The 23,227-nt window shown below is 49.2% G+C and overlaps 1 protein-coding gene across 1 annotated transcript in view; it reads right to left on the reverse strand.

Annotated features, from left to right (window-relative positions):
- The window catches only part of LOC143134242 (single-stranded DNA-binding protein 3), a 49,924-nt gene that overhangs the window by 22,245 nt on the left and 4,452 nt on the right, over positions 1 to 23,227 (reverse strand). Inside the window, exons 2-4 of the mRNA XM_076294448.1 lie at positions 18,593 to 18,665; positions 17,257 to 17,318; positions 12,027 to 12,111 (exon numbers count right to left, since the gene is read on the reverse strand). Of these exons, the coding sequence (XP_076150563.1) occupies positions 12,027 to 12,111; positions 17,257 to 17,318; positions 18,593 to 18,665 (220 nt within the window). The remainder of the gene's footprint in view (positions 1 to 12,026; positions 12,112 to 17,256; positions 17,319 to 18,592; positions 18,666 to 23,227) is intronic.

The raw sequence follows: 23,227 nt of genomic DNA on the forward strand, positions 1-23,227 counted from the left end.
AAAATCTGAGAATCTGAGATCGTAGAAGAATTCATCAATTGCGCGCGCTCTCTCACACACTCTCTCTCACACACACACACACACACACACACACACACACACACAGTGAACAGCCGTGACTACTTTTAAGTTACAAAAAAGGCAAAACAGCCAGACAGACGGAGAGAAATAGAGATGAATGAGGGAGAGAGTGAAAGTGAAAGAGGACAAATAAGTGTGTGAGAAGGAACCAGCCAGAGTGAGAGCACTGAGCACACAGGCACTGAGAGAGAGAGTGAGAGAGTGAGAGAGAGAGAGAGTGAGAGAAAAAAAGAGAGAGAGAGAGAGAGAGAGAGAGAGAGAGAGAGAGAGAGAGAGAGAGAGAGAGGAGGAGGCTCTGCTGTGCCTAGAGAGACACAGGCAATGTGGTGGTGCCTCGCAAAGCTCTGACAATCTCTCCCTCCCTCTGTCTCTTTCCCTTCACTCCTGCCTCCTTCACCTCTCTCTCCCTCCCTCACACACACACACACACACACACACAGCTGTTCTCTGCCTCACACTCTCCTCTCCCCCTCCCCCCTCTTTTCTCTTCCTCCATCTCTACTCCTCACTCTCAGCAGATACAGCTACAGAAAATAAGTAACCAGCTGGTGGGCTGGTCAGGTGGTAAGAGAGCAGGACAGATGCATGGACAGAGGCATGGACAGAGGCATGGACAGATGCAGCAAGAGAGACAAACAGACAGCCTGACAAAACAGGGGAGTAAAAAAGCTGTAGAGGACATTACTTGATCACTGAATTCATAGTATTTGGAGATGTTTAGTGACTAAAAAGGCATTACAAAAGGAGGAAAGGTTCTTCTGCATTGACAGCGCAAAGGCACTTCTTGTTGACCTGCTAAAGTTTGGTGCCCAGCAGCCCACTCCGAGCTGAACACCTCCTCCACTGCCTCCTACTTCACCTCGCCCTGGTCAAGCAAGGCCACTTCCCTGTTTCTCTGCACAGGTTCAGAAGGCAGACACCAGTGCAGCCCAGCACAGCCCAGTGCACCCGCCCCCCCCTTACTCCAGCATGAATGAATAACACGGACGCAGCACAATACTCGCCGGCTCTCCACCCGCACTGACCAAAGCAGTTCCACTACCAGCATCCCACGCCTGCCACACTAGGGTACCAAACTGCAAACAAGCCAACAGGAACCTGACACAGGGGCAAGTAATCATGCAAGTAATCATTCATTCATTCATTCATTCATTCATTCATTCATTCATTAATACATTCATACATACATACATACATACATATATAGAGAGAGAGAGAGATGTTTGTTTTTTTTTTGAAAAAAAAAAGTTTGAACTTCTCGCAGTAGAGTCTACTACTGAGTAGATCAGTAGCAGCTGGACCAGTGGGATGACTATCCAGTAGGTGTACTAATAAGAAGACCAATAGCTGGACATCAGAGGCTGCTGGATTTACTGCCCCGTCCGGCTGGCCAAACAGGCAGGCGGTCAGATAGGTGCATGTGGCTCTGCATGGCGTCCGTGTTTTGGCACGACCCGCTCAGCAGCCCTGCCGGGCGGGCAGCAGGAACTCTGACAGGCCGTCGGGCTCCATGAATAATTAATCAGCTCCAGTGAAGACCAGCGATTGGACGGACTGCTGGCTGCTGCCAGTCAATGGCCTATCGCACGGGGGGAGCTCACATTCAGGGGCAATTGATCAACACCGCAACCTTTTGTAGTGGTCCTGGAAACTAAATGGTTCAGGTCGATACGACTTAAAAAGGCCTGCTGAACACTCCTGCCGCCACCAAAACAGCTCCCTTTTGGAGTGCTTTCAGGGCTCAGATAGTGAATGACACAAGACCGGGAGGCCACGGGGAGCTCTGAATGGGCTGTGGCTGAAAGAGCCCCGAGGTGATGTCTGGACTGGAGAGGGCTGTTCTGTTCTGGTGTGAGAGCTGGGGCTGTGAGGGGCCACTTGAAGCTGCGGCCTTCGGCTCCCGTCTTTCGGTTTCAGTTTGTGCTTCTCTGCGGGGCTTTAAAAGTTGACAGTGAGGAGAGGCGAAGCCAGCCACACAAACTCCTAACAGAGGCCAGTTTAACCGCCTATCCTCTCTATATCGCCTATCCCTCCCCGTCTCACTCACACACAACACGATAAATCTGGGCTGTCAGTCACGACTCACTTTGTGGCATGGCATGAACATCTGTGTGTGTGTGTGTGTGTGTGTGTGTGTGTGTGTGTGTGTGTGGCCTTGCCAGGACTGAGGAATTTCACGACAGGATAACAGAACCATGGGCACATGCCGCGGTCAAAAAGGGGAGAGAGCACCAGCACAACACAGCACATGAGGGGGTTTCCATGGACACCAAATGAAGGGTATGTTCTTCTCTATGTGTTTGTGCTTTCCTTTGTGCGTGCTGTGCATGCATGTGGGCAGTGTGTGTCCAGTGAAGATGTGCCTTCTTTCCAACACAACACCCATTTGTGGGCCTGAACTGTACACACACACACACACACGGACACGGACGGACACACACACACACACACCAGTCAAGGGGAGAAAAAGTGTGGTGGGGCAGAGGCCTGTGTGTATTGGGCTGGCTCAAAGGTTAGCCTCGTCAATGGTGCCATTGATTAAAGTGACAGCAGTATGAGAGTGGGGCTGTGTGATGAGGCCCAACACGAGTTCTATTAGCACTCCCGTAATGCTGGGACTGCCGCTCATGAATTATTCTGTCTGAGGACACATGCATATGCATGCGTGCGCACGCACACACACAGGGCTAAGCACATACTCACTCTCCTTCACATACAATTTCTTACACACACACACAAATATACACTCTCTCTTATCACACACACACACACACACACACACACACACACACACACACACACACACACACACACACACACACACACACACACACACACACACACACACACACACACACACACACACACACACACACACACACACACACACACACACACACACACACACACACACACACACACACACACACACACACACACACACACACACACACACACACACACACACACACACACACCTCTGGGTCAGACAGCAGACGGCAGCTGCAGAGTGGGACTGTGTGTGTCTGGTAGAGGAGAGCCTGACTGGGAGCAGATATCCATAACATTTACATCCCAGAGAAAAACATTCAGACTCCACCCAGCTCTGAGGCAACAGCAACACTTACTGACCGAAGCATTAACAACCACACCAGCTTCAGTAGTCACATGGCAAAATCTACACAGATATAGGAACGCCACCTAGAACCGAAGCATTAACAACCACACCAGCTTCAGTAGACACATGGCAAAATCTACACAGATATAGGAACGCCACCTAGAACCGAAGCATTAACAACCACACCAGCTTCAGTAGTCACATGGCAAAATCTACACAGATATAGGAACGCCACCTAGAACCGAAGCATTAACAACCACACCAGCTTCAGTAGTCACATGGCAAAATCTACACAGATATAGGAACGCCACCTAGAACCGAAGCATTAACAACCACACCAGCTTCAGTAGTCACATGGCAAAATCTACACAGATATAGGAACGCCACCTAGAACCGAAGCATTAACAACCACACCAGCTTCAGTAGTCACATGGCAAAATCTACACAGATATAGGAACGCCACCTAGAACCGCCCGTCCCCTGTTTCCGCTCTCTTACGTGTATGAGTCACTTAATATTCATTTCTATACAAACCAAGATGGCGGATTCCTAAAGAAACGCAAGTACCCACACCATAAGCGTATCTAAATTAGCTATGTACCAAAAATGAGCTACGATTTTACCGTGACTCGAAGAGCTGTAAACAGCGATGTAAGGCTGCGTGTAGAACTCCGCTTGGAGCTCCAGTGGAAAGGGCGGAAATAAGCATCCACTAGCCCGGCACTAAACTCTGAGCATGGTTCAAATCTACACACCTATGGCTACTGAAAAATGTAAGGTTGTTGTTTTAGAATTTTTCGAACGAAACGGGCGGTAATTGGTGGTTTTATGATATCTAGATCACATACAGAAACATACTGTGCATCAATAACATAAACATAATAACATAATGCAAACTAGTCATTTTTGAATCCATTTGTTTAGCCTACATCTTTGATCAAATTCATTTCAGTTTAGCACCCAATCCATACAGTAGCTCCATCACAGAAAGCACTACAGCCAGACAATTTTCCCTCTTGGTGTCTGTCGCCCCATGTCCACCTTCCGACACACACAAACACCCACCCTGGGTGCAGTGGCCAGTGACCCAAAGTGATGAGGACCTATGTAGGGGACTTCATACAGGCATGAAAAATGTGACACGGAGACAAGAAGAAAAAAATGATGGGAATGCATTTCCGTGTGAGAGCAGAATGTGCACCGTCTGCTGAACAGTCAAATACCTGCTCTCTTCTCACAAGCCGTGCCATACAGAGACCTGCTCCCTCCTCCTGCGCGCACACGCACACACACACGCGCACACTCACACACACACCCCAGGCTAGGGGACAGAGGGTCAAGGAGACGGTGATGAGGTAGGCTACAGTGTGGTGCTGAATGTAAATGAGAATCCTCCACACCACTCTGCTCTCCAGTGTGTGGTCCAACAGTCTCTGTCTTGCTCTCTCTCCCTCACACACGTACATAAACACTACAAACATAGCTCTGCCCACAATCAATATACATTCTCTGTGTATAGACAGACACACACGCCATTTTGAGGCACTTCTGGGTCAGTATTTCTGTAGTGAGCTAAACACCTCATTTAATTCCAGAAATTAGTGGTTAAAGAGGCTGAAGATGCCCTGCCAACCAGATGCGTGAAATGCCACCACATCAAGTCTACCTGGGGACTATGACCGACCACACACACACAGAATCAAAGACCAGGTGCAGGTGGAACACACACACACACACACACACACTCTGACAGATGCACACACAACAACCCACCAACACACGTGTAAGTGCAGAAAGTGTGTGTTGTGTTTGGTGTTGAGTGGAGTGGGAGAGACATGAGGAGCTGATGACATAAAAACAGTCATCACGGAGCATTAGAGTTCCTGACTGGAACTGCACCCCAGACACACATAAAGAGACTCGGGTGAGCTGCTGTGCACTTCCCCCTCAACACTGGCCCTGCCAACAGCATACTGCCACAATACAGCCCTCAGAATGAGTGTGTTGTGTGTGTGTGTGTGTGTGTGTTGTGAGTTGTGTGTGTGAGTCGTGTGTGTGTGAGTCGTGTGTGTGTGTGAGTCGTTTGTGTGTGTGAGTCGTTTGTGTGTGTGTGTGTGAGTCGTGTGTGTGTGTGTGAGTCGTGTGTGTGTGTGTGAGTCGTGTGTGTGTGTGTGAGTCGTGTGTGTGTGTGTGATGCCAGAGTGCAGCAGCAGAGTCCGGTAATGGGCAACAAGGCCCATAACAGCATGCCCAGTTGGACAATGTATGAAGTTCATATGTATAGCTGTGTGTGTGTGTGTGTGTGTGTGTGTGTGTGTGTATGTGTGTGTGTGTGTGTGTGTGTGTGTGTGTGTGTGTGTGTGTGTGTGTGTGTGAGAGAGAGAGAGAGAATGTTTGAAGCATGCATGTTTCTCCACATGTTCTCTTTACTTGTCTGACTGAAACCTTATATTATCGATAACCAATGAACAGCAAGCCTCTTTATCTGTCAGTCATCTCCCTCTCCAAACCACTTCCTTCTTTTGTTTTTCCTCCTGTTAAACACTTCTGAGATCTTCTCACTGCAACCATCTGACCCCAAACCCCATTTAAATTGATGAAAGAACAAGAGCATGTAGCCCATTTCAGGAGAGAAGCTGCGAGTCAACCAAATGCTCCTGGCCCCTAGGACTGGACAAGCACCCTGAGATTATCCTGAACTATGGTCAGAGTGGAGAGGTCTTTGAGGTGTGATTGGGAGGAGATGTCAACCTGTGAGGCAGGAGAGAGAACCAACAAGTCATCAGGAGACGATGGAGAGATTCCGGGGGAGGGGGGCATGCAGATGAAACACAGCCAAAGCCAGCCTGTTGAGTGGTGCAGACACACACACACAGAAACGTACACACTCAGACCCAAACATGCACACACAAACACACTCCCACCAAATCCCATACCCCCCTCCCCAAAACCCAGACACACAGATACAAGAAGCTTTCTGAGGGTGGCCATGTATTTTGGTGCTGTTTTTTTTGTTTTTTTCCCCTCGCTGCATGCCCAGCTGGTACTTGAGGCTGGCGAGGCACTGGCAAGCCCCCTCTTAAGCGAGGGCGTACAACAGCACCAGACGCCCAGGATGCCAAGAGCCCGAGCTGCCAACAGCGCCTGCCAACACAGCTCAAGCACCCGGAGAGGAGGAGGTAGACAAAGAAGGGAGCACAGAAAGAAAGAGAGAAAAAAAAAGAGAGAAGAGAGAGATAAACACAGTGGGTGGGGGGGGTGCTTTACTTCAGGGTAAAGCAACAGGGACTGGTCCATGGAAGAGAGAGAGGTAGAAGTTTGTAGAATGGAGGGGAAGATGGAGGATGGGAAGTCAAATGGGAAGAGGAAGATGGAGTGAGAGAGAGAGAGAGAGAGAGAGAGAGAGAGAGAGAGAGAGAGAGAGAGAGAGAGAGAGAGAGAGAGAGAGAGAGAGAGAGAGAGAGAAAGAAAGAGAAATTGAGACAGTGGAGTGGGCTGAGGGGGGTTATAAGACAAAGCATTGACTGGAGAAGTATGAAACAGGGGCATAATGTAAAAGACATTGAGAATTCAGAGTTTTTCAGTGGGAGATGCAGCCGGTGTCAGAAGCCAGGAATGGAGAGATCAGAGGGCGGAGGAGAGAAAGTAAAGAAAGAGTGAGCGGTGTCACACAGGAGGCTGTAAGCCTATTGCTCTTCCCCTCCCTGCTTAGATTATCTCCACCTCTGCTCTAGTTAACCACATCCAGGACCCACAGGAAGGGCCTCACACATAATCACATCACACATCACTTATGTGCTGCCTATGCTAACTAAACTCCTACTACACACACACTGGCTATTCACAGACACATAAACTAATCATAAACAAGTCATTAACACCACCTTCACTACCGCCTGATGCAGAGGTGGGGGATAAGCATTTACTTCATCCTCCCCCTCGTAAGGAAATCCTGTTTCTTCAGGGGCCATGTGGATATTCCACCCTCCGTCTTCCAGAAGTTGGAATAGTGAAATGGAGCCTAAACCGGGGGAGTGTGCACTGTTTGGAGATCGTCTTAGCTAGGCCCCGCGTGTTTGACATTATGGTCGCCAACACACTGACAGATGCTGCGGGGAGGCAATCCCTGTGACGAATTTGGGGTCATTCATCTGAAAATAAAATCCCAACAAAGTCTGTGTTGTATTAAGAACACACACAAAAGCATCTCGACTCTCCTTTACAGCCATGCAGTGATGCGCTCCACACAGTCACACACCTCTCTTCACTGGACCTAAATGCATTGGAATGCGTGGTGGCATCAAGCACCACACAAGCATGAACAGACAGATACACACAAAGCCTGTTTAGGAGGAACTTCAGTACCAGTGAAAACCCTCCCAATCCCCTTCTCTGGGGCCCCCTACCCCCCCATACACACACACAGAGTCCTCGATCCCTCTCCCCACCCCCACTCTCCTCCACTGCGCCTGGATCAAATATTAACCACGGCCGCCTGCCTCCACTGAGCATGCCCAGAAGCCTGCCGGGGAGGATGCCACTAACAAACACAAAGAGCTGTTAACTCCATGACTGCTGGAGCTTGGAAGGCAACATACAGCCAAAGACAAACACACACACACACAGAGAAGACACACCAACACACTACAAACACACAGTTCTCATCACTCATGCCATTCACACACACATGCTCTCGCGCACACACACACACACACACACACACACACACACACACACACACACACACAGAGAAGACACACCAACACACTACAAACACACAGTTCTCATCACTCATGCCATTCACACACACATGCACATGCTCGCACACACACACACACACACACACACACACACACACACACACACACACACACACACTATGGCACGCAGTCAAGGCACAACAAACAGCCTGTAACCCACCACAGTTGGAGCCCACTGGGGAAGCTGGCCACACACACACACCTGGGTGGAGTGGACGCAGAGCAGGGAGTGTTCATATGAGGGGGAATTATGCACAGAAAGCGAGGGATGCAGAGAGTGCAGCAGCGAAAGAGAAGCTGGTGGCGAAGAGGGGGAGCGCGGCGGAGAGGAATGAAGATAAGGGAGGGCTGCTGGGGTGGAGGTGACTGTGAGGGCGTCTTTATGCAGATCCTTAACGCAGTCCTCATAATAAATCTCCCCCGCTCGCTCTCCCTTTTCACCCACCCCTCTCTACCTCCCTCTTTCCCCTCTAGCTCACCCCACCTCTCCCTCTCCCTCCCTCCTCCTCCTCCTCTTTCTCTCTCTCCCTCCTCTCCTCCCATCTTCCTCTCTTTCCCTCCCTCCTCTCCTCCTCTCTTTCCCTCCCTCCCCCTTCTCGTTTTCTCTCCACCACCACACTCCCTCTCCCCCCCCCTTTCTCCAGCTCTCGTTTGCTCTCCCTCCATCCCCTCCTCTCTGTGTTTATGTCTTCCTCCACTATTATGATTCCAGTGCGTCGTCATGCTGCCCGCACTTCACTCCTCTCCTTCCCCCGAGCCAGCCAGCAGACCGGGCATCATGGGTAAAGAGCCAGATTACCCAATCAATCTTCCCCAGGGAGAGAGAAGAAGGGAGGGAGGGAGGGGATGAGAGAGAGAGAGAGAGAGAGAGGGAATACAGTATGGTGGGGGAATGACAATAGACAGAAATAATGTAGGAGAGGAGGTGAGAGAGGGCTAGAGCGAGAAAGAAGAGGAGGGAGGAAAATAGTAACAGCAAGCAAGGGGGAGAGAGAGAGGGGTAGGGAGGAAGAAAGAGAGGGAGAGCGGAAGAGAGAGAGAGAGGGAGAGCAGGAGAGGGAGAGCAGAAGAGAGAGAGAGAGAGAGAGAGAGAGAGAGAGAGAGAGAGAGAGAGAGAGAGAGAGAGAGAGAGAGAGAGAGAGAGAGAGAGATGCGTGCATGTAAACAAATGGCTGACAGACATTCAAGAATTCGAGAAGCAACAAGCATAACACCACCACATCCTCCAGAGCCATCTCTCCTGCTGCTCCAGCCTTGTACTGTTGCAGCAGTGGGGTACTACTGGCAGAAGCCGATCTGGCCACACTCCTCCACCAAAACCACCAACCCCACCAAGTGGCTCTCTGACCGCCGCACCTCAAGGGTAACCAGCTCCTGCTCCGATCAGAGCACCTGCTGATGGGAGAGGGGAAAGTAGCCTGGCCGCCGTGAGCGCCTGAGCAGTGCTGCTGGATGATCTCGGAGGAGTGGACACAGTAGCTATGTTCTCAACTCTTCCATTCTGATGCCCAGTCTCTAGGTCAGACTAGCCTACACCATGGAGCAGACACTGCTGTTCGCTCACTACTGAGCCTCTCCGGTCACTCTAGGGATACAGTACGCAGGGCAGTTCGCCACTTACGGCCTGCGTGAGCCATCCCATCACCCTCACGTGGATATTAGCCTGTATTTACTTTACGACTATTAATCTAAAGCGATGGCGGGCCCTAGGACTGCAAGTGACTCTCCTGTTGAATCCTTAGGATGACTGATGATCATTACACGGTTTTAACATCAGACAGAGAAGAGGAGGAAGAGGAAGAGGAAGAAGAGGAGGAGGAGGGCTGTGCAGCACAGCCGAGAGAAGCAGAGCGCGAGCGAGTGAGCGAATGGCGTTGGCATTAAAAGGTGTCGAGTCCCCGAGCGCTGGGAGCCGAGCCAAGGCTGCAATCCCACAAAAAGCGCCGGATTAGCCTTCAACCATTCCTGGGATTTGAGGATTAGGGGGTTCTATTCCATTATCTTCCTCGGCACTGGAAAAAGATTCTTCACTGTCTTAGCTCTCCCATACGGTCTGTGCGTGTGCGTGTGCGTGTGTATGTGTATGGGGGGGGGGGGGGGGTATGGGGGGGACAACTTGGGCTACAGAATACAGAACCCCTACATTGAATGTATATTTACAGACTCACACATACATACACCTTGACACACACACCTTGACACACAATGTAAGAGCAGAGACCACCCTGGCCCTGGCCTAGTGCACCCCAGCACCCGCTCAGCACTGGCACTTCACTCAGTAGTGGAGGGAATGAGGAGGTGTGATCATAAATCATTAGTCCCAAGGACACGCTAGTGGCCGCAAAGTCCTTGCCACAGATAGACACTGAATACTGCTGTTCAAGCACAAGATCAACAGACCTCTGATTCCCTTTCTCTTTCTCACACACACACTTCCTGTTTTGCTGTCTGGGCCCCACGGGTGGGTAGTGTTGGGGGTTTGAAGAGGCAGGTCAAACACGGCCTCTTGCCGCTTCTACACATGGGACTCTGATACTTCCATTAGCCATCGGAGCCATCAGCAGAGTGCAAACAGAACCAACGCACGCGGAACGCGGCACACCGAGCCTACATGCAGTGGTGTGGTAGGAGGACCAGCAAGGAGTCAAGCTTGAAAAAAGGGCAACACATTTCACAGGTACACCATGGGACATATGCTTCAACTAAGGACGTTAGACTGATTCACAACTATCTATGGTTTGAATGGCCTTCAGCTTATGCTACCCATACATCAGAAGACTTTGACAAGATTTGGGAAAGATTCTTGAACTATTTTTAACTACGAAAGTCTTTCCCAAATCTTGTCAAAGTCCTCTGGAGAGGTGCACAGCACTTACACGCCTTCATGATTTTGGTAAGTCTCAGCATACCATGCTAGATACAGGAAGTGGGTGACTGCCTGATAAAGGACCTGATAAACAGCCTGGTCATTAAGTAAAGCACCTACTGAGCCAAAAAAAACACCTGCTCAAGCTGTAGATCACTGCTGAAAATCATTCAGGTGTTCAAGTGTCTCTTTCGTCACAGCCAGATACACACTGTTCTCAGGAAGAACAAGAGCTCTCTCTCTCTGTTTGTGTGTGTGTGTGTGTGTGTGTGTGTGTGTGTGTGTGTGTGTGTGTGTGTGTGTGTGTGTGTGTAATCAGTCACTGCACCTGTTAATCTGCTGGTAGGAATTAAAAGCAAGCATCAGATTAGTCACCTGTCACTTCGTGCCTGATCTGATGGGCCTTAGACTAAAGTGTGTGTGTGTCCCTCTCCTCCACTCTGTCCAGAGCTCCAAACAAACAGATTAGGCCTCGGCGGCCGTGGCCCGCGGGTTAACGCCAGGCGAAAGGCTTAGCGGCCTGAGCCATGTCAGAGCTCTGCTGCCTCGCCATCAGAGGGAACTCAAAAAAACATGGTTAACGGCCACACACATACGGAAAGTAAACATACTTAAAAACTCACTTCTATCTCTCTAAACCTGGTGAGCACCCACCCCCCAACACCCAAACCATTGTACCAACCAAACAGCAAATACCATCATCCCCACCCCAAACTCCCATCCACTTAACATGCATGGTTAACACCATCAAGTATCCCATACACAACCCAAAATGGCAAACACCAACCACTACACCCCATCTCTCCTTTTTGAAAGAGGGATCAGCCATACACCACCCCATGCTTCCCCACATCTGCTTCTCTGACCAGTCACACTATCAGCTCATCACACACACTCACACACACACACAAACACAGGTGACAACAGGGTTCCAGACTGTCCAGAGGAGAAGCTAGGCCCCCCCACCTGCTACCCTATCCAAAAATACACAAGCAGCTACCCACCGCAGGGACGGAACATGGATGAGCATGATGACTCAATCAGCTCTTCATGAAAACACACATCAAATGGAGATCATGTTTCCTCCTCTTTTCTCCCCTCAGGAGAATGGAGCTCTGGTCTCCCGCCACTATCAACAAAAACCCAAAAGCAGCCGAGCAACCCACAGCGAGAAACGGAGGATGAGGAGGAGGTGACTCACATAGTCGTGGAAGGCCTTGGCCTCGCTGGAATGCTCGCAGGTCTCGCGTCTGTCAGGGGCAGCGCAATACAAGTCCCAGAATACACTGCAACAGAGAGAAGAGAGGGCCGGTTATAGAGTAACACAGTTATTCACAGAAATTTCACATCAAACACAAACAATTCAAAGTCAAATGAGCCAGACACACACGCCGCCATCATCATCATCATCATCATCATCATCAATCCTGCCATAGTGCCATACACACATCATCATCAATCCTGCCATAGTGACCCTCTTCCCAGTCCCCAGCACTCCTCCTTGACCTCCTCTGACTAAGCAATTTCCTGCCACTCCAGCCAATCAAACGACAGCTTCAAACCTTCTCGCCGCTGCAGTAATTCCCAGCCCACTTGGCACAGGGCGGCAGGGCTGCGGATCAATTAAGCCGGGATTTCCTCAATTAAGTCCAGTGTGGCCCCTGTGGGCACCCGGGGCCACGGGGGCCTCCCTCCAAACGGCCCGTTAATTACTGCGGCCAGACTAAGCACCTGTTTAACAGGCCCAAATTGGATTGCTCCTGGTCCTTGGCTATCGATTTAGTGGATAGCCCATAAAACCTGGTGAAAGAGGGCCCTAGCAGAGCTGAGACAGGAGAGAAGGATCGCAGCTCAAGCGTGTTTGAAAAAAAAAAAAGAAAGCAAGAAAAGAGAAAGTAAAAGTGGATTGGGAGCATCTCTCAAAGTTATGGTGTGAAGTTTTAGTGGCGCACAGACTCTCAAACATGTGCATTCACACAAACGGTTTGAATGTAAAAACAGGGGGGGGGGGGATAAGGGGGGGGGGGGGGGGGGGGGTCTCAACTTCATCCCAGGAAGTTGTAATGAAAACAGTGGCTCACCGCCTCTTGTTCTTGGATGACCCATTTTAAAGTCGGGGGTTATGAAACCTGCTGGTGCGGAGACTGAGTTTTAACATGGGCTTCGACAGAATAAACAAACTCCGTCCGCAGGAGCAATAACAACGCAGGATATGGGGAAATACCAGTATGCTTGTACCAAGAGAAGTGGAGAGGCTCAAAAAAGATTGAGAGAGAGAGAGAGAGAGGGAGGGTTTGGGGGGGCACTCTGAATCGGATCTGGTATGGTTCAGGACTCCAGGATCCATTCCAGGATCCGCTGATGTAGAAAAAAAAAAGAGGGATGGGGAGAAAGGAAAGGTAGAATTGTAGGCAGAGAAGAAAAAGGCATAGAGATGGATGAAAAGAGCAGGGCTTAACATGAGGGAGGAGAAGAAGAAATGAGGAACAGGCACAACATGGTGAGACAACAAAGATAGAGAGATACAAAGAGGGGGATGAGAGGAAGAGAGAGCAGAGCATGGGGCAGAGGGGGGCAGGAGAGCCCGGGGGCAATTCTGTCCTGCTCTGGAGCAGGTTATAAAATGAAGGCAAGTGGCATGAGCCTCCACCACACCACACCACACCACACCACACCACACCACACCACACCACACGCCCACTGACGCAGCATGGAAGAACACAAGGTGTGAGAAAGAGTGATTCAGGCAGTTTAATGATGATGGCTGGGCAGAGAGAGAGAATAAATGGAGGAGAAGACCCTATGAAAGTGAGTGACCAAGGGAGTGAGTCAGAGAGAGAGGGAGGGAGAGGAAGTCAGAGAGATAGAAGAAACGATAAAGAGAGAGGGTGGGTAAAAGACTAATATAAGTTTGATATTAAAACAACAAAGAGAGGCCAATGCAGCATCAAATGCAGAGCTGCAGTTTATACAGGTGTACAGGTTAATAGATGGCCAATGTCAATGCTGAGCCTTTGTAGAGGGATTCTGACCTAATAAAAAACAAATTCTGAACATGATCACTGAATGGTTTTGTTTTTTTATAGAGGAGGGAATTTAGAAAAAATAATTTAAGGCCACTGGACTAGAATATTTGGCGAGACCAATGCCCAAGACAAGTCCAAGTCTAAATACCAGGGAGTCTAAGCGGCCATCCACGCGAACTGTATTTTAAAACTGGTAACACATTTTTTATCGGTTTGGCATCCGCGGGCCAAAGCGTTTTAGGAGCCTGAAACCGATCTTTTTTGAAACCGTTTTCCAGAGTGGGTTTTTTATAAAACATTTTCGATGAAGACATAGTCCCACCCCTAATACCCAGCCAAGGCATCACTGACCTAAAAGCCTGGACATTTATATCTATGCACAACAGTCGACCTAACACTGTGCTTGTCAGAACAAAGCAAACCATTTGTTTGTCATAGTGAAATGTTTTTCTTTTCCCCGTCATGATTTCTGTGCACGCAGTATTCGCCTTTTGTGGCCAGGTTGGAAGCACACCGTTTATGCTATGTTAAATGTTACTAACGTATTTTAATTTCCCCAGTGTAATCAGACAGCAGTCACAAAGCCTGAAAATTAACTTTATTAGTTTTGAAGTTGAATTGAAAACAGAATTTTCTGCAGTCTGCTTTTGGAATGTTATCGTTTCTTCTTCGTGAATTAGTGTGAAGCCTCTGCACCGTCACGGCGCCATCGACTGGCGTGGCATATGCACTACAGCGCTTTCAGTCGGTTTCACCTCTGTGTGTGTACGCAAGTTGTTTTTTTTTACCGGTGTCGTTGTGTGAAAGGTGTGAAAATGATAAGAACGGTCATTTCCGCGTGGACGTTGCTTAAGACAAGTTCTAGAACATAAAAAAACAGACTCGAGTTCTACAGCCCTGATCCTATGTAATTTATTATCTAGTGTTGGCCCTTACCCTTACCCCTGTATAATGTAACAGTAGAGGCAAGGAGGGGACACTGAGGACTCTGAGCAGAGCTCTGCTGCTCAGCTTCCAGCCAGACACATCACCTCCTTCAACAATAACAGCACACACATCAGCAGCCAAACACGCCACAGGTGTCTGGTTCCCGTGCCAACTCATGAGTTATTGTGCGCATGTATGCGCGTGTGTGTCCGTGCGTGTGTCAATGGCAGAATTCATCATGGCATATTTTTGTTGTTGTCGGCAAAGTAAACGCGTGACCTGCACCAAGGGAAAGGCCACCTTCTAATGGCAAAACAGAGAAAATTGAAACGACAGCAAGGAAGATGAAAAGACACAGACAAAGCAGGAAAGGTAGAGAAACATAAACACATCTCGCCGACAGCTCACGTCACATCAGCAACCATCCGTTTCTGTGCTTCTCGTCAATCATGCTCACCAAACACCACTGACACGTCACAACATGATGGCAGCAAAACGGTCCAGTTATTACAGCCAACAGATTGTGAATCTGCAGCACACTCATGTTTACAGAAGAAACACACTGTATCAGTTCTGATGGGAGAGAGGCCATTGACCGACAAATCTGTGGCGCCTACACCTCCTTCCTTCATTTCTTCATTCAGCTGCTGTTTTCATCCAAAGTCAGTTACAGGTTCACATTGTTCATGTGTGTGATTTGTGCACTGAATCTAAATCTGCTTCCAGAGCTACAAATCACAGGGTATAGCCTAGTCTTTTGATGACCATAGAACCAGAACTACAACCAGCCACTATTGTTGACACACAACAACCCCCCACGCCCACCTCTTCATCAGACCTCTGGCTCACCCACCCATCACACGCATACAGCTGCATCCAATGACGTCACAAAAGCATCTTTCTGCATACAAAGCCTGGGTGCAGCTCAATGTTATGCGGCTGGCAGAGGCTAATTGTGGGTAACTACAAGGATTACCTCATTTTCATCTCAAGGGGGTCCGCTATAGGCTCCTACTCAGTATGGGGGCAATAAGCTACGACTTGGGAGTGTGAAACTGCTGTGACTAAAGCAGAGGCATTGTTTTCTTACTCCAATCAAGCAGCAGGATACTGTGGAGAGTAGTTTACATATCCATGGAAGCACAACAGACACAACCTCCGAATTAGCCCAGGGCAACAACACTCCGTATGACGTAGGGTAGCTTACATAAGAGGAAGGCCCTGAATGCGAAGCGTGACAATTGGTAGTGGCCAAACACTATGTCCACAGTGATTCATTTAAGTAAGGGACAAAATGGAGACAAAAATGACAGAGGAACCGCATGGCGGATCCGAACCTGCCGGAGATTCAAGACTAGAGCCTTAAGACCGTAACGGCAGGGGATCCATTGATTAGCCAGCTGAAGACACCCTCCCTGCCACCTGCATATCTTCCAAAGACCACTTCTTCCCCTCCTCCTCCTCCTCCTCCATGTCCTTTTACTTCACCAGCCCAAAAAATGACCCTCCGCAAACGCAGGGGCTGTTGACCACCCCTGACCCCCTGCTGTCCTTATGACCCATCATTCAGGCACCTTGTCCAATCAGATCCGTACAGGGGGACAGTGGGGAGGGACCTAGAAGTGAAGGTGGTGAGAGGTGGGCGGGGATATGGCCATTTACTACAAAGGAGGGAGGATGGGGATGAGGGGGGCTGGTATGCGAAGGGTTAATCCGTTTGGTGCTCTTTGGGCTGGAACAAAGCAGAGGGACGGCAGACAAAGGTTGATTTTTGGGGGGGGGGGGGGGGGGTGTTAGGGGGGGGGGGGGGGGTTGGGGCGGTCCTTTCCCTTGCCATCTGGGCCCTTTGTTTGGGGCATAGGGGTGGCAAGCAGGGGTGAGAGGCAGGAGGGGGCGGCTTCGTGCCCCAGGCAGTAGTCATGCCCTGGGAGTAGGGGCTGCGACCTCATGATTTGGCGAGCAGCGTGGGTCAAACTGCTACCATGCAGTTCTGACTTACGACAGCCAGCTCAGCACTAAGCAAACGGCTTGGAATGCTTAGCTAACGTCTAAGCGCCAAAGCTAACAGCTGCTCTCTTTGGGATACTTTTATACATAGCCCTGGAGAAGTTAACTCCGGGGATATTTAGGTTTAAAAGAAGAAGAGGAACCTACAATTAGCCACGCATATTCAATACATAAAAAAGCTCTCACACACACACACACACTAGAGCCAGGAGAGAGCTCCTTGAATTTGCACAGTTGGCTGATTATCAACAGGATAAAAATGTCTGATTACCCCAATTATGAGCATTGAAATATTGATTGCCTGGTGAACACACATACACGGCTCATTTACCTCATCTTTTACACATAAAACAAATAAACACATACACATACATACATACACACATTTCGAGAGGTGTGGAAAATTGTGGAGAGACATTGCAAGCATGTAATCATAAGCGTAAAAAAGAATAACATAAAAGCCAGACTTACCACCACCACGAGTGCAGGAATCCTGGGGGTTCCCCCAGCGTGATGTTCTTCTCCCATCGGATCTGCAGGGGGACAAAGGCACAGTCAGATCCCCACAGACACCTGCCACGAGTGCTAGGACTGCACAGCAGCACAGGGGCCGACCGGGGAGAGGTGCCTACTCACTCCCCATCAACACAGCCATAGCCAGATCTCACAGTCTTGTCTGTATCAATGTCAGTTTAAGCTTATTGTGGACACTACAGTGTCACCACTATCACCACAGTGCCACACTATCTCCACTGCGTTAGCAACTATTTTAATATCGTGTTTAAATGCTTTGCATCATAATCGATCCAAATTAATGCATCATAGTGGCACCTGTACCCGTCATAAGGGTGCTGATATGTGACTTATAAACTAGTACACAGAATCAGCAGAAAGGGAGCTGAACTAACCGTGCGCCAAGGGTTAAGAAACACAAGGGCGAGAAATTAACCTATTAGAAGAATTATACACGGATGGTTACCCAAGAAAATGTACCACTGACCAAATAAAGAGGACGGCTTTTTTTTCTTCACATCTTTTTTTATTGAAAGTGAGTTATTTAATTCGGTCCGGAGGTTAAGAACACTTTATCAGCCAGCTCCATCCTGTCACGTTTCCAGCCGCCAAGATAAAAATCGGAGAGAAGGCCTTGCTTGTGTGCTAGTGCTTTTAGAGACGTATGTATACAAGAGAGCTAAGGCCACTACAGTTCCAATGTTAGCGATTATGCTTAGAGAGAGAGAGAGACAGAGAGACACAGAGAGAGAGAGAGAGAGAGAAAAAGAACAGAACAGAACTATGCACAACAATAAAGCCCTTTGGGGTTTTTCCCCATGTGAAACACAATACACACACATAATCTGTGTGCTTTCATACACTGCAACACAATATTGCACTTTTCTTTTCAGACCGGTTAGGCGGATACAAGAGGCCAATTGTTGTACAGGTCAACTGTTAATTAATTTGACATGACTCAACACCCTTTACTTTATTTCTTTCCATTTTTTTAATGAAAGACAAGTGATCTGTTCAACTACATATCAGTTCTGTGCTATTTACACAGGGACAGGGGGAGGAGGGGAAAAAGCATGGAGTAGAGGGCTGTCTGAATTACATAAGTGTTCTTGACCTCTGGGCTCGATTAGAATGTGAATTCCATGCCAGTCCACACTACTCTGGGGGGAGTAATCCGATTCACCCACTTATCACCGGGAAGCGTAGGCGTATCAGTGGACTACGTGAGAGGGGGCGTGGAGGGGAGCTGTGTTTGTGCGTGTGTGTGTGTGGGGGGGGGAGGGGGGGTTCTTACCTCAGATAGGAACGTCTGTGCTGATTTCTGGGCTCCAACATGCAGTAGATACTCGTACACGTATAAAGCTAATCTGTAAAAAGCAAACAGAGGGAGAGAGAGAAGACAGTTAATATAAACGTGGTGATGGTCTTTAAATGCAGAACTAACTCTGTAAAATGAGCATGGTTAGTGGCATCAGCAATCGCAAACAACGTGGGATTCGGTGGTGAGAGCAGGAGAATCTGAATTTTCGCTGTCAGCGTGCGACCTGAGGGAAGCAAAAAAGGCCTTACAGTCAAATCACAGACTAATATACCAGGTCCACACACACACATACAAATTATCCTCCTGACAACCAATGTGGCAGTAAAGCCTTCATACTCTGCAGAGACGTGTGTTGTCCCATAGGTCCATACAGAGCACTTAACAAAGCTTGGTTTATCTGCATGGAAGTTGGATAGTGAGCCTTTAACACCACAAGGAAGCCATCACAATCAATGCAGAGAAGGCTGTTAGTACCACAGGGTGTAACATCACCACTGATCAGTCCCACTACTGCACACAAAAGCACCTCAGCTAGCGCCTACACAGTGCCCAACCCCCACTAGTCTGCCGATGTTCTGTTCTCTCTTGCTCCCTCTGTGTGTGTGTGTGTGTGTGTGTGTGTGTGTGTGTGTGTGTGTGATGGAAGAGGGGGGGGGGGGGGAAATCAGTAATCGATGCAGGCCAGTGTGGCTGGAGTTGCTATCCCAACCCAACAGCACCACCATGCTTCTCATATTTTTGTCCTTTTCTGGATATGTCCCCCATAGCCCAATGTCTGTTGTTTAGTTGCACTCGTAATTACCCAACTCAAACACACACATACCACACACACCACACACACACACACCACACACACAGATCCATCTCAGCTCCCTGCTTCTATTAGGCGAGAAAATAGCCTCTCTGCCTCTCCTGGCCAAATTACACCTAGAGATGGGGACCATTTCAGAGACAGACACCGTGCAATTTAGTATGCTGGATGCGTGCTGTGTGTGTGTCTTTATGTTTGTGTGTTTGTTTGTGTGTGCGCACGCGTGCGCGTGTCTCCGTCCTTAGTTTGTGTTTAGGCGTACTTGCATGTTTTTGTGAAAACATAAACACGTGCATTTGTGTCTGTTTGCTTGTTGTGTCTCTTGGGAACATTTCAGCACGTCTGCATCTGAAGGCCTCTGTCTGTCTGTCTGTCTGTCTGTCTGTCTGTCTGTCTGTCTGTCTGTCTGTCTGTCTGTCTGTCTGTCTTCCCACTGCAAATCAGACCATGCCCATCATCTTCAGCAGTGGAGACACCTAGGCTCTCTCTCATTATATCTCATCCCTAAGCCCTGTACCCTCAAAGACTTCACTGACATCCGTTGATAAGTGATCAAGTTTGAGAGGCTGTACGGGCTCAATGCTATTAACAGAAATGGGACAGCACCTGTGATCGATCCTCAAATTACACCAAACACCAAAAACGTGTCGCAAACACGCTTCCAGCCTCCCTTTGGGTAACGTAACCCTGTGTCACAATGCTATGAATTGTTGGTAATTCCCTTGAGTAAAGTCTACATAGATGCCGACTTACAGAAAGGGCACAGAAAGGTTTTTTGAGCGAGCCCTCAAGCACTTCACAATCACACAGTGGGACAGCCCTAAAACCCTCATGAAGTTAGCGGGAACGCCCATCAAAGTCTCTGAGTTCATGAAGGGAGAGATTTGGATTCAACCCTCCTCTCCAGTACGGTGAGGCTACTACCAGCCAGGCAGCCAACTAGCCAGGCAGCAGGAACACGGACTGGATGACCATCCCATTATTTTCCTCCAGGTCACATGCACACAACTTACTAGCATTTCAACTCCCTCCTTCCATGTGTGCTGTGGACCTTATTGCTGGGCACATTTTCTCATTAGGTTGATGCTGCCTTCTCATCCTCCACAAGTCTATCCGTTTCTTTGATGCCTATTGAAACATGAAGCAAGCTAGCTTAGGCTGTTCCACTCCCTCCCTTCCATGTGCTGGTGTGTGGACCCAACCAGTGTTGCCCAAAGCATGTTTAACACAAGGGTATCTTCATAGGGAGGCCTTCATGGGAAAAGCCAAAAGTGTGGAGCACTCTCTACCCCAAACACACGCCATATCGGTAGAGCACAGTATCCATGGGCAGCTGAATCCCACAGATGCCCATGAATCTATTCATGGGCTTTCTCTCTTTCTTTCTCTCCCTCTCTCATATTCTCTCTCTCTTTCCCTCCATTCTTAAAACGGTGTGGCCCTGAACAGATTGAGAAGCAGCATGTGTTAAGTGGGTCTGTGTGTCTATCTGTGTGTGTGTGTCTGTGTGTGAGCGTGGGTAAGCAGGCACACACTGAGCTAGCGATGAACAGGGCTGCCCAGAGCTGCGCGGCAATAAAACGGGGGAGGAGAGCATCTCTGTGATCACTTAGTCAATCACCCACACACACAGGGCATTGAGGCCAGACGAGCTGGAGGAGGGCACAGAGGCCCCCCCCCCCCCCCACCACACACACACACACACACACACACACACACACACACACAGTGTCGCGGGAGAGTGACCAGAATGACAACACTTCTCACACCACAGGCAGGGGAAAAGGAACAATCCCACTGAAACAGAGAGAGAGAGACAGAGAGAGAGACAGAGAGAGAGAATGACTGACTGGGGGGGGAAAGTGAGAAAGCGCCATTGTAAGCCCCCCCCCCCCGGTGCTGTCTAAACCGGCTGTCATATCAGAGCCTCGGCCCCTGTAAAATTACCACGTGCTCATAAGTGGCTAAAGACTACACTGGAGGAAGTGGAGGCCTCTCTTCCACACGGCTACTCCCTTCTTCCCTCCCTTCTCCCCTCTGACCAGTTTAAGAGAGGGGCTAGGACCTCTAGAGCCAATAGCGGTTCTGGGGCAGCTCAATGGCTCCCTGCCTGCGTCTGCCTTGTGTGTTTGCTTCAGTGAGGCACGCAAACACACACATATACACACGCACGAGCACGCACGCACGCACGCACGCACGCACGCATGCCCCCCCCCCCCCTCCATCCCAGGACCTGATAAAAATGTAATGGCAGGGGATCCATGTGATCTGAGGGGAGGGAGAGAATGTACGCATAGATGTAGGGAGAGAGACAAAGAAAGGGAAGAATGAAAAGAATGAAATGAGCAAAAGAGGAGAGATCGTGAAAGTGAGACAGGGGAGAAGGAACGAGGAGAGACTAAAATGAGTAGAGGAGTGAGAGTTGGAGAAAGAGTGGAGCAAAAAAAGGAGAGGGGGGGTTGGGTCTGTGCGTGCTCCAACGTTGGATAACGGCACCTGGCGTGATGCATTATTTAAAAACATTCATTCAATTGCAAGGGCTTCAAGAGGGAAGGAAGTCAGTGCTCCCGTTAAGCACAGACCAATGCAACAGTCACAGGGCTAAAAGCAAAGATCAGATCAGAAATTTGAAGCCATTATATGTAGCCTAATGATCCACGTTTAAATCTTTAAAACCCCGTCCCAAGCCTGAATTCCAGCACAGTGCCTGAGAACTTTAAGCCCTGTCGTCTGATTTAGCCGGGCCAGGAGTTTGTGGCTCAAATATGTGCGGTGTGTGTGGGTGCACACTGTACAGAACTGTCAACACCAGCGGATCTCCATCAGCTTGTTTGCGGCTGATCATTCAACATGTTGAATTGGCGTCTGAGCCGTCAGGAAAAGGGCTGCTCTGATTGGCTGTTTAGCTTGCCTACCTGTTACTGAGAAGCAGGAGAGGTGGTACAATAATCACCCACAGACGTCATTGTAGTGAAATTTGTCCAGTAGCACTTCATGAAGACATTAGGATAAACCAGTCTGAACGTAGGTAAGGAGGTGCAATTCCTGAAGTCCATATTTTGCCTCTGAATAACTAATCGTAAGCTAATAACAGCCAAGGTTTCTCCCTTTTCCCCCTCCTCTCACACACATCAATTACATTTTTTGTATTGTCTGTGTTGTGCCAGAGCAGTGAGAAAATTGTAATCAAGCACCACTTTATTCACGCTTAGTCGGCGTCTTTACATTTACGCATGCGGCGTAGGCGCACTGACCAGGAGAGAGAGAGAGAGAGAGAGAGAGAGAGAGAGAGAGAGAGAGAGAGAGAGAGAGAGAGAGAGAGAGAGAGAGAGAGAGAGAGAGAGAGAGAGAGAGAGAGAGAAGGGGGAGAGAAGACCAGAAAGAGAGAGAGAGAAGGGGGAGAGAAGACCAGAGAGAGAGAGAGAGAGAGAGAGAGAGAGAGAGAGAGACGAAGGGGAAAAAAGACCTAATACGTCCAAGATAAAGGGCAGACATTTGAAGGAGAGAGAAGTGAGGGAGGAAGAGAGGGAGATAAAAGAGGAGTGCACAGGAGAGAGAAAAGAGTGGATAGAGGGGATACAGGTGGCTCATCCAGGATCAGAGACGGATTAATCAGAGGCGGCTGAAGCTGCGCTGGCGGTCCAGGCAGGGCAGTGGACAATACGCCGGTCAGCCTGGCCGGGCGTCCAGCAGCAGGAACAGTCACTGACCAGAGCCCAGGAGAGGCCCGTTCAAGGGAGTCTGTGCAGTGAGTCTGGGAGGAAAGTGCAGGCTTGCCAACTTACCAAGGTCTGTTA

This window comes from Alosa pseudoharengus, unplaced genomic scaffold (genome assembly GCF_046254945.1).
Source record: "Alosa pseudoharengus isolate Yale_2024_CS ecotype anadromous, Long Island Sound unplaced genomic scaffold, YU_APseudo_1.1 YU_APseudo_1.1_scf_2, whole genome shotgun sequence".
NCBI lineage: Eukaryota > Metazoa > Chordata > Actinopteri > Clupeiformes > Clupeidae > Alosa > Alosa pseudoharengus.